Source organism: Leptonotus elevatus, chromosome 1, assembly GCF_054856555.1.
Source record: "Leptonotus elevatus isolate MCC_2025b chromosome 1, RoL_Lele_1.0, whole genome shotgun sequence".
Classification (NCBI taxonomy): domain Eukaryota; kingdom Metazoa; phylum Chordata; class Actinopteri; order Syngnathiformes; family Syngnathidae; genus Leptonotus; species Leptonotus elevatus.
Genome location: NC_141239.1, coordinates 15,228,663 through 15,240,579, shown reverse-complemented (window position 1 = coordinate 15,240,579; position 11,917 = coordinate 15,228,663). Strand labels below are relative to the sequence as shown.

The 11,917-nt window shown below is 36.8% G+C and overlaps 1 protein-coding gene across 1 annotated transcript; it reads left to right on the top strand.

Annotated features, from left to right (window-relative positions):
- Positions 1-3,311: 3,311 nt before the first annotated feature.
- Positions 3,312-9,916, top strand: pold3 (polymerase (DNA-directed), delta 3, accessory subunit). The gene is made up of 12 exons (XM_086077306.1): positions 3,312-3,458; positions 3,909-3,964; positions 4,050-4,149; positions 4,226-4,265; positions 4,344-4,476; positions 5,197-5,440; positions 6,590-6,662; positions 6,778-6,910; positions 7,442-7,548; positions 8,984-9,057; positions 9,131-9,215; positions 9,280-9,916. Exons 1-12 carry the CDS (start codon positions 3,384-3,386, stop codon positions 9,471-9,473), a joined length of 1,314 nt encoding a protein of 437 aa, XP_085933432.1. The 5' UTR covers positions 3,312-3,383; the 3' UTR covers positions 9,474-9,916.
- The last annotated feature ends 2,001 nt before the right edge of the window (positions 9,917-11,917 follow it).

Here is an 11,917-nt window from a genome sequence, read left to right as displayed (position 1 = left end):
ATGGAATTAGCTCTTTCAAAGCCTCCATTATATTAAAAAAAAGTCGTAAATTGTCTTACAGTAATTTTGCAGTAAGCCCAGGGTGAGATTCAAAAGTTTTGTGACAAATTGACTTTTTGGTGGGGTTAGGGGGGCAGTGTTGCATGAAGTGGTGCACGAATTCCATCCCTGGAACATTACAAAGTGCCAAACCCCAAAGTTCCTGGACCTCTGAAAAGTATTACCTCTCCGAGCACAGTCATTTTTTTAAGCCTCAAAATTACCCAGGACCTAAAATTTGACTATAGTTTATGCGGTCTAAACATACACTGCTCATAGTTCTGGGATAACGCCCTGGGGCAGTCCTTCTCATTTAGGGGTCAGCCCCCCATGGTGGGGAGCGGTGCGTTTTTGTGTGTGTTTTTTTGCATTACTAGAATAAAGTGTAATCGCACATCCACTACAGTAGATGGCAGTGGCGCTCACATTGTCAGAGAGCGCGCAAGGAGCAGGGCTGGGGAATTCAGGTCCACAAAGTAAAAACCTTGAAACTATTTGGATTTAGCCACAGGTGCTTTTACTCAACAGGTGGAGACGAGCTTGTTTACCTGCCAGTTCAGTAAAAGCACCTGTGGCTAAAGCTCATTTGTGGCAGGGTTTTTACTTTCTGGATTTCCCAACCCTGGCGAGGAGTATTACCATTTACCTCCTCTGCAGAGGTGTACTTATGATTCAAAAGTTCCCACGTCAAAGGCAAGATCATAAACAAAAGAGCAGCGTTGTCATGGCTGGAAAATGATAGCAGATGCATTTCTACCTGAAATTCTAACAGCCATCAGTTGTTGACACTTATGGTTCCTGGAACAAAAATCTTCCACTTAGGTATATTCAAGGTAGCAGTCTCCAACGCCAATGTTTCTGGACCTCTGGAAAGTACTACCCCACCTAGCACGGTCTTCTTCTGGCCCCCAAATTGCCATTCACTAACAATAATTAATTAAAGAAAGAAAAGCAATGATGTCATTCATGGCATGGCTGGAAAACACTTAACGTATATTTTTACCTCAAATGCTAGGAATGTAGTTGTTGGTAGCTGGAATTCCTGGAGCAAAATGTTCCTAGGAATTAGTTCATTAGGTATGTTTAGGGCTGTAGGTTCCTCGACCAAGTACAAGAGATTTGGCCCCAAATGCGTGTGTGGATGGGTGAATGTCACATATTGTAAAGCGCTTTGGGCACCATATGGTTGTATACACTGTTTCTACAATCTTAAACTGTAAAATTATTTGATCTTGTGGAACTCAATACTGTACAATTAGGGTATAAAGCTAGACATAAGTTACTGCCGGGCAATGTTGAAAATACGTTTTCAGAGAGGTTATGGTTTGAGGGGAATTCATAATTTAAAGACAAAATATTCAAGAACAACAGTGAAGAGATTTTGTACATCTGTATGTGGAGTGAAAATTTGGAACAGGCTGAGTACTGATTTACAACAATGTCCAAACATATACACATTTGTTGATGTTATTATTATTATATTTGTTATTATTATTATTATTAGTAGTAGTAGTAGTAGCAGCAGTAGTATTGTTGCTATTGATAAGGACAAAATATATACTGTATGTTTATGTAAAAGTATTACAATATATGCATAAGGCACACTGTTCAATGTGTTCACTATTTATAATTACTATAATAACGTTTGTTATTAATAATCAAGATATATTAGTTGTATACTAGCATTTTTTTTTTGTTTGTTTACTATACATGCCTACTATTTATTGTGTAATGTATGTTAAAAGGGGAAGGACCTAATGAGTTTATACTTCTTCCTACTCCTTTTCGAACATGTATGTGTAAATGCGTAGCTCATGACTGGGTGAAACACTGTGAAACTTTCTTATGTTGCTTTCGTTGCTTGAATGTTGTGATTTATATGTTTTGTATATTTTGTCTTTTCACGTGTACTTTTATAACGAGTCAGTTTTTTAAATATACATGTTCGAAATAAAATTGAAAAAAAAAAAGCCAAATACTCAAACATTGACAGTGAATGAATGAATGAATGAATGAATGAATGAATGAATGCATTTCTCCATGTACAAACACACAATAGTCCTCCAAAAGGATCTAGTTCCAGGGGAAATGCCAGATACTCAAATTGTCAAATTGTATATAGCATTCTCAGTTTAGTTGGTTTAAATTGTTGGAGTGTTATTCTGCAATAAGTTGATGATAAGACTAAAGCATTTTATGACAAATGGTCTTTTTTTTTTGGATGCAGCCGCATAGAAAGAACAAATGGCCCAGAAAATGTTTGGCTTCTTGTTAAACGCGTACGTGTGAGACCACATTCAGAAAATGATGAACAAGCAGAGTTGATCTTGTAAATGATGGCAGCAGCTGCTCTGTGAGCTTTTAAAATTGGAGAAGCGATGACAATTCATCATCTTTTTTACTAGCCGAGTGCATTAGCTTCGTTTGCAGTGTGGACATTTTCAGCAAATTAAGCAAAGCTGAAAAAGGATTGTTAGATGCCTTGTGAATTTTTAATATTGTAAGCAAAACAACAACTAGAATGGCATTTGTTATTGTTTATTTCTTTTATTTTTAAATGTTTGTTTTAGTATAGTTTTAAAACAACCGGCTCTAGCTGTTTTATTTTATTTTATTTTGCATTTTTTCTAATGATATGTATTTATGTTCTTTCTGATTATTTTTCTTTTTACTCTTATTGTTTTTTCTTCTTGTCTTTTTTTAAATTTTACTATTGAGTGTCTAGCAATGATGAGAAAGAGATATACAGTAGGCCTATATGTATTTACTATTTAGATGTAATCAATCATTTAGTAGGCTAAATAAATATAAGAAATCAAATCTAAAAAAAAAATACACAAGTATACAATACATTTGTATTGTTTAATCAAAAATATTTTCACATTTTCAAGTTTAATATGCAATCTTTTTTTTATGCAATTGCTCTCCTTTTGTAAAACACTAGATGATGGCATTTCCCATCATTGCTACCATTATATGTCTTAGTTATTAATCTTATAGTTGAACATGACAAAAGTTGTCACAAAACACGTTTTGCAAACTAGTATTTTATTACATATATGCTTACAACTTGGTTACAAACTATCTTCTGGACTGTGTTTATAGAGCTCGTTAAAATTGTTATTGTTTTTATTTTGTCATTATATCATTATTGGTATGGTATTGGTATGATTTTGTATAGTTAGAACACTGTAAAGTACAATACGCACTGTATTTCAAAGTGGGCAGGACACATGCAATGCCGCCGAAGTGGGAAGAGCGCATGCGCGCTCATGTGATCTGTTGTACAGGAAGTAAATAAAGCCTCTTCCCGCGCAGTCTCGCGTTTTCAAAACGATCCTTAAATGCAATTATTGAACAAAATGGACGAGCTTTATCTGGATAACATCGACGAGTACGTCAACGACCACGACAAGATCGTAAGAATGATTTTGTGTAGCTTATCGTCGCGTTCTCAGTTAGGTTCGACCAGGTTAGCGCCGAGGTGTGTGTAGTTGCTGAATGTCTGTTGACAAATCCGACATATTAAAGTAAATCTCAATAAACTGACGTTAATATGGCAAGTAAACCACAATGTTCAAAATCATATTGGTTTGCAGGCCATTTAAATTCATTCGGCTTCGATTTCATATCTGAAAAGACGTAGAATCAATAGAAAATTACCTTTAAACGCCAAAATGTATCAGGCCAGTAAAAGCTGTTTTGCAAGCTAGTACGACATGGAATTTTAATGAAATAGGATGAAAATGTAGAACGTTTTTTATTTCAACGTCCACTTAACGTCAACAAGACTCATTTTGATATTTCCATTTTGGGTATTGTTTAATAACAATAGTACTTACTACTTATGTCTGTTTAATCATGAACAGGTTACATATAAATGGCTGAGTCTCACTCTTGGGGTCCATGTCAACACAGCTAAACAGTGAGTCATTTTTTCGTTAACCAAACAATGATATTTAATATAAAAAAGACCAAAGCAATATTTTATTTTACTTTTCTGTACCCAGAATGCTCTATCACTACCTGGACCACAAGAGGAAGGAGAGCTCGGCTCAGCTCCACGCAACGTACTTGGTGTCTGGAAAGTGTGTGGGGAATGGTCACACGGTGCGCTTAAACAACTAAAATCCTTCTTGTTTTGTGCTATGTCTGATTACTTATTAAACTATTGTTTCTTTACCAGAGTCACAGGGTGTCACTGGTGCGTGAGGAACAGCTGGAAGGTGTGTAATTTCATCCACATTTCATGAATCTTGTAGATACAAATCTGCATTCATCGTTAATTTTTTTTGCCTTTGCAGACTTCAAATCTAAGATGAGTCTAATCGTAAGCGAACACGTTTACAGCGTCCAGAAAGCTCTGCTGAGGGACAGTGGGCCACTTTACGCGGTCGACTACGACGCCGTCAAAGACAACCTGCTCAGCTGCAGCAAGTAGGTTGAGCACACAAGGGTTTGAGCCCACTTTGCATGGCTCCTTAATGGGAATAAAATTTGCAAGAGTAAATCTTGATTTTCCTAAATGAAGGCAAAAGTACTTAAATTAACACTTTATCTGATACAGTACCCTATTTAAATTTGTTTGAAATGTCACAACCACATGAGCTTCTAAATATGAAAAAAAATGTCATTCGTGTCACACAGGATTGTCCTTCTGGGTCAGGCTATGAACTTTTCAGCCCACCCTCATACTTTTAAAGAGGTCTGGAGACCTTAGGGCACTAAACAGATGATTGGAACCATTTGAAAATGAATTACAATTATTCTTGTCTAAAATATTAATTCAATTAAAAATATATATTTTTCCTCAGAAAAATTATCTAACTTCCTGTTGTGCCTTTTGTACAAAGATTATTGAAATAAATTGTTGACTAAATGACCTTTTAAAGTTTTTTTCTGTGGAAAAACTAGACTTAAAATCCCCAAAAATATTATTCTTGTAGGATTATACTTTATTTTTTGACTTCCTTTTCCCGGACCCCTCAAAAGTGCTACCCCCACCATCAGGGTCTTCTTTTGACCCTAATAATAAATGACCACAGAATTAAATGTAGTTGCCATGCTCCAAAATACGCAACGGGCCTTAAAAAGTTCAGAGTTCCTGATTTTCACCTGCATTTGTGATAACAAAGTTTGTCTTTTGCTTGTTCGCAGGTATAGCGCTATCCGATGTTCCGTTGCCATTCCCATGTCCTCACTGGAACGCAACGCACAGAAAACTCCGCCTCCTGTTCCAGAGCCACAACAGAGCAAGAAGCCTTCCGCTAACAGCGACACTGCTTCCAAACCCAAGCCTGCCAAAGGCATCATGGGAATGTTCGCTGGTAAAGCTGCAGCAGCTAAGAGCCAAGATGGCAGCAAAGAGGTGAAGTCAGAGCCTCAGGAAGCAGCAACTGAGGTTTGTCCACAATTAACCTCCTATTATAAAACAGTGTAATTTAATCTGCACACAAATGTACATTTGTGGCTGACCATTTCCTTCTGCATTGAATCATTCCAGCTACAATCTTAAATCAAGTTTACTCAAATGTATCTCAAGTATTTTCACTTGTTAGAAATATAAATAAGGCTCAGGCACTGTTAAAAAAAAAAATCACATCATCTTATATTAACACAGCCCGTATAACCACGTACTATCGGTTATTGACAGAGTAAAATGAGATGTAATTTATCTCCTTCAGAATGTCCTCTTTCACCTGGTTGCACAAGGCTGAAATGGTTGGTTGAGAAACAATTTTTGGGCAATTTGTGGCTACTTTCCAATCATAACTGCAGGCTCAGTGATCAATTAAGTCAGACAGTCGCAAACTTACAATAAAGATGCAACTCACCGTTTCAGCCTCATAAATTTCTAAGATGTCAAACTCCATAACAAATGTTCCTATTACATCGACAAGGGTCCAGTAAAAGTATTCCAGTAAAATTGTTAGTCCACAGTCCACACCAATAATGATATCCATAAAGCTACGTTATTTACTGCTGCAAACTTTACAAATTTCCATCTGATACGCAAATGATCTACCCTTTCTTGATCGAAGCTTAAATTAGGATGCACAGATTAGCTACTCCCAATGCGTTGATTGACACTGACTTGATCCAATACACAAAGTTTTTCCCAGTCAAGAGGCTCACAAAAGCCAATGAACAGCATGTACGTTTTCTATGAGGCCTGAGCCAATCACAGCGAAGCTTCCTGGTGATTGGTGCATTGAAAAGCCATTAAGTTACTCAAGTTTAAGTTACTTTTTTTTTTAAGGATGAATTGATTTAATTAGGATTTTTACATTTTAAAAGGAAATTGCAAAGTTTGCAACCATAGCTGGAAAAGTTAACTTGTAATGAGGATTCTTAACTATATAGGTTGGTGTATAATGTTAATGTTTCGATTCTATGGCAGATCACTTCCTTTGATTAATATTTGTATTAATAACAAGATTTATTTTTATATAAATCTGTCTCATATAATAAATAATAATATAAGTATTACCTAATATTACTCTTTTTGGGAAGCCTGTTATATATTTTCTTTTTATTTTCTTTTTTTTAGGTAGATGTCCCCAAAGGTAAAGCATCTGCAAAGTCCAATCGCATGATGAACTTCTTTGGCAATCAAAGCATTAGTAAGTGAAAAAAGTGAATAATGAATTCTGTTGAAATAAAAAACAAAACATTTTGGAGAGCACACACAAACTGTGAAGTATTTGTAAAATGTGAAGTAAATGGTGTTTATTTCAGAGAAACAGGAGAAACCTGTGAAGGAGGAGGAAGTAGTGGCAGTGGAGTCTGCAGTGGAACTGCGACCGCTGGAAAAAGAGCAAGAAGAAACGGTCACAACAGAAACGCTGAAGCACAAAAAGAAAGATTCAAGGTTTGTGACTGTGTGCAATGACCGGACAATTCATTAGGGACACCCTCTACATGAGATCCAACACAAACATTTTGCCAGATTGTGTTCTACTTTTGAGGTTCCACCATATTGTTCAATTACTGATCAGAACCAAATATCGAAGGGACAGTGGAGGTAATTAACAATGTAACCGCCCAACTGACTTGATCTGCTCGTGACATCAAAGCTAGGGTCTGGTGAAGATCCAAAGTCACTTTCAAGCAACAACCCAAATTGTAATGCTTGGCGGGGACTTGTTGACTGGTGTCTGCTGCATAAGCCACATACACAGATCTACACACAAAGTGTAACTTTGTAGCTTTGTAATGAAGTGCTGCATCCAACAGGGAAAATTCAGTCAATGCTGTTCCTGGTTGATGGGTGCTTGCTTTAGAAACTCCAGAACTGCCAATAAACATAAGACTGTGTACCTGATAAAGTGACTGCTAAAGGGTTTTATTTTACGGCTATGATGTCTTGTGGCTTATTAAATTTTCCTTCTTCTTTCTGAAGCAAAACCAAACGTCAGCAGAGTTCTGACAGTGAAGAGGAGAAGATGGAGAAGAAAAAGCGGCGAAGGATTAAGAAGCCTGTGCCCGACAGCAGCGAAGACGAAGACGGTAAGAATAACGTGTTACCGTCTTTTAATTCGTCCCTTCTGTCGAGTTGGGTAAAACTATTCCACTCCAGTCCTGTAGGTGGCTGTCGTGTGCATAACACAAAATGGATGCCAAATGCAACACCGGGGCTGTGTCTGAATCTGCACACTACTCCCCATATAGTGCACTACTAAGGGGTTGCGCCATTTTGTAGGGGTGTCCAAATATCCAAATGGATAAATTCTCTTTGATAAGGAGTGAACATTGATAGTCACTCAATTGGTTGAGATAGACCACAATGCATTGAGAGTATGAATCGTGTCCTTATGATTGTCAGGAGGGGAAATTCTCCTGCCGTGTGAACCAGGCTTTAGGGGTTAGGGCAGGTATAGGGAACCCTGGTCCTTGAGAGCCACGGTCCTGCCTGTTTTCCATGTCTCCCTCCTCCAGCACAGCTGATTTAAAATGATCAGCTAATCAGCACTTGATTTGTGCTTTTTATCTGGAACTGTGCTGAAATGTGATGACCGCTGCTTATATGGTTTTAAAACATTGTTCATTTTTATTTCTTTATTTATTTTTGCAGTTATTTTTTTCACCTTGCGATTTTTAGATCCAATTGTTTTATTGTCGATTTCTGGATTTACGGCTTTTATTTTTGTGGCTCTTTAAGAATTTATTTTATTGAAAATTATGCATTCATCCATCTTCTTAACCGCTTGTCCTCACAAGGGTCGCGGGGGTGCTGGAGCCTATCCCAGCTGGCTTCTGGCACTAGGCGGGGTACACCTAAACTGGTTGCCAGCCAATCGCAGGGCACACAGAGACAAACAACCATCCACACTCACGATCACACCTATGGACAATTTAGAGTGTTAAATTAACCTGCCATGCATGTCTTTGGAATGTGGGAGGAAACCGGAGCACCCGGAGGAAACCCACGCAAGCACGGGGAGAACATGCAAACTCCACCCAGGCCCAGGAAGGCCGAAGCCCGAACTCGATCTCTATTGAAATTTAAAAGTTTTATTATTATTAGTAGTAGTATTCCTTTAAAAGGTTGCACATGAAAAAGCCATTCAATAGTGTTCTAATAAATTTTATAAGGTAGGCCTATTGAATGAAAATGAAAAAAAATGAAAAAGATCTCTTAAAAGTACTGTATTACCAGCCCTTATAAAATGTAACATTAACAAATAAAAACATAATCCTATAAAAACTCACAAACATTTTAAATTAAAAATTAAATATTTTATAATGACTTTTTTTCCAGCTAATGGTGTATAAAAAAAAAAGATTTGCTTGCTGATCTTGATCATGTTTGTATATACTGATGTATTGATCGGATGCTCATCTGGTTACAATGTAGTTGTTTAGCACCAAGGTGAGATATATAACATGTTCTGTATTGTCCAAAATTCATAAATATTCCATTAAAAATAAGAATTGTCCACAGTCATTCCAGATTCACCGCCCACAACGACTGTGAGAGAAGCATCGCCAGCTCCTCCCAAGGAATCTGCTTCACGTGTAATTATGACAATGACTTCTATGCCTTACTTGTAATAATTCAAACAAAGAAGAAACGTTTCTTTCATTACAGCTGGGACTTTCTGAGACGACTAAAATACGCAAGCACAGACGTGTCTTGAAGTCTCGAACTTTCGTGGATGAAGAAGGTTGCATTGGTAAGCAAATTAGAACTATCAACTTTCTCCCGTTTGTGGTTCTGATTCTGTTCTGTGGTTGCAGTGACGGAGAAAGGCTATGAAAGCGAGTCGTACTCTGAAGACGAAAGCGCCGCTCCCGCCGCCAAGCAAGCGGCGACGAAAAATCAGGTCAGAGCAAAAACGACGGCGAGTAAAGAGAAGAAAAGTCAGAAGAAAACGACAGAGAACAAAACGACGAAACAAGCTTCCATTATGGGATTTTTCCAAAAGAAGTGATGGACAAAACACACATGTACAAAACACACACACCTTCATTCTCCAGAAGCTTCTGGTGCTATATGCAGAAGTGATCAAACTAATAAACACTCAATAAAAAATGTTTGTGTTGATAGTCAATGGCATTTTATAGGTTGCGTTTCCCTTGGCCTCCGTTTAAATACAGTTGAATGTTACAGCTAGCATGAAAGCCAATTTCATTCAAATTGAATGAAATGACAATGACTAATATTCACCACATTATTTCATATTGCAACATTTAATCATTAAAATGAGAATGAAATATTTGTCATTCATTTTATGTAAAGTGGAACCTCACGGTTGGCCATCCGCAGATTTGCTTATTTGCAGATTTTTTTTTCCATAAATGTCAATGGCATTTTACAGCTTGCGTTTACTCTGACAGCAGATCTGGATCTATATTCAACATGCATATTACACCTAGCCTCAAAGCCAATTTAGTTCAAATGATAATGACATGACTGTTTGTCAAGTTCAATAAGATGACATTCATTAAAAAAAAACACAATGAAGGAGATATATTATAATATATAGATATTATATAAATATAGATATTATAAAATTACGTATGTTCAATCACAGTGAGTAGCCTCTCAATCCCCCCAAAGTCTTTTTTTTCCTCCCCCCCAAAACATTTTTGGGGAGGGGGGGGATTATAAATATGTTTCCTCTACTTCCATGGACTCCTGCATAGTCGCAGTTCGGTACCCGTAGAGTCGCCCCCTCCCCCCAATTACATTTATTAATAATGTAAACATATCTTCTTTTTTGCCTCGCTGGAAGAAAAAAGGCAATGCTTAAAATGATCCTCAGCTACTGATAGTACTCCAATAGCATTTTTATAGGTTGTGTTTACACTGATGGCAAATCTGGATGAGATCCGAATTCAACATTGTTTGATGTTATCACTTCAGTGGCATCAAAATTAAATCAACTTTGTTTTGACCTTTTTGAACGTCTGGGTTGACAAGAGGGGTTACACCATTCCTGGTTCTGACGTTTTGATCATGTGAACGTGATTAAATGAACTTATTTTCTACTTTTTCAAGGATGTGTGCAGGACGAGGCTACAACATGTGAAAGTCTGCTCTAAAGAACAATAACATAAAAGCGTGTGAAAGCGCCTCACATTACGAGCCAATCCATGTTTTTTGTTTTTTTGCTACTGTGCTTCAATTGACAACAATGATCGTATATGCAGGTTGGGAGCTGACACACATGCAGCAGCAGCATTCGGCACACCCTTGAGCCAAGAACACATACAACAAGCCTGGTCGAACTGGTCTTTCCCAAGAGGAAAATGATCTCTTTAGGGAGTGGTTTAAAAAAAAAAAAATGTGTAGAGGCCTCCCTCCCTCTGTCGCCTGCTGAATTTTTTGGGCCAGGGCTCTCAAAGACAGCTGAGTCACAGCACATGGAAAATATTATCTTTTGCTCTTTACAATAGCACTAGTATCCCTGGTATTTCACTTCTCCTCCGACTTGAAACATTTTTATTCAAGTAAAAATAACGTTCACTAAACCACCTGACATTTTGGTAATCTGGGGTAAATTTAATATTGTATGTAATTATCAACTTCATTCGGTTCAAGCTTAATCTTCCAGTCTGCTTATGTAAACAAGTCAGTACACGCTATGAACATTGAGAGGTTATGTCAATATAATAGATTTTACCTTTATTATAAGGAAATTACTTTTTTTCCTGAACTCTGAATGGATTAACATAGATACCTGGCTACACTCTAAAAACTGTTGGGTCAAAAATAACTCACGTTCCCAGGCCAGCCGAGAGACATAGTCCCTCCAGCGTGTCCTGGGTCATCCCCCGGGCCTCCCGCTCGTGGGATATGCCCGGAACAAAATAATGTTCTGTCAAAAACGCGACATTAAATTTAATAAAATAACTTTAAATAAAAGGAAATTGTGCCTTTCATGGGATTAAATCATTTAAAATTCATGTTAATATTTAATTTCATAGTAGATAGGTTGTAGATTTTCCATGTATTTTCAATAAACTGTATATTAAATAATTAATGATTAATTTATGTTTAAAATGTTATGCAATTTTATTTATACTGTACATATATTTCTATTCATGTTTTAAAATTACATGTATTTTATATTATTTAATTATTCTTATATTAGCTATGTTATAGTTTCATATACCTGTACATGTTTTTTTAATTCAGTTATCCATCCATTTTCTGTGCTTTAGGTCATGGGTTAACTTGATTTATTTTAGTATATTTGTGTTTTATTTTGACTCAAAGATGATCAGTCTGCCTTCATAGTGGACTACAGAAATCAAGAGAATATGCACTGTTGGGAAGCTGAAATTCTGAGGATTTTGACAATTTTAAATTAACAAAAAAAAAGGTGTCTAAAGGATAAATTGATTATCAAAAATAATTATTGATTAATTG

Excerpts from the sequence above, each read along its gene's own strand:
- pold3 (XM_086077306.1), top strand. The coding sequence starts at position 3,384 with ATGCAATTATTGAACAAAATGGACGAGCTTTATCTGGATAACATCGAC. Across the intron at positions 3,459-3,908 it reads TCAACGACCACGACAAGATC|GTTACATATAAATGGCTGAG; the intron begins GTAAGAATGATT and ends AATCATGAACAG. Across the intron at positions 9,058-9,130 it reads CCAAGGAATCTGCTTCACGT|CTGGGACTTTCTGAGACGAC; the intron begins GTAATTATGACA and ends CTTTCATTACAG.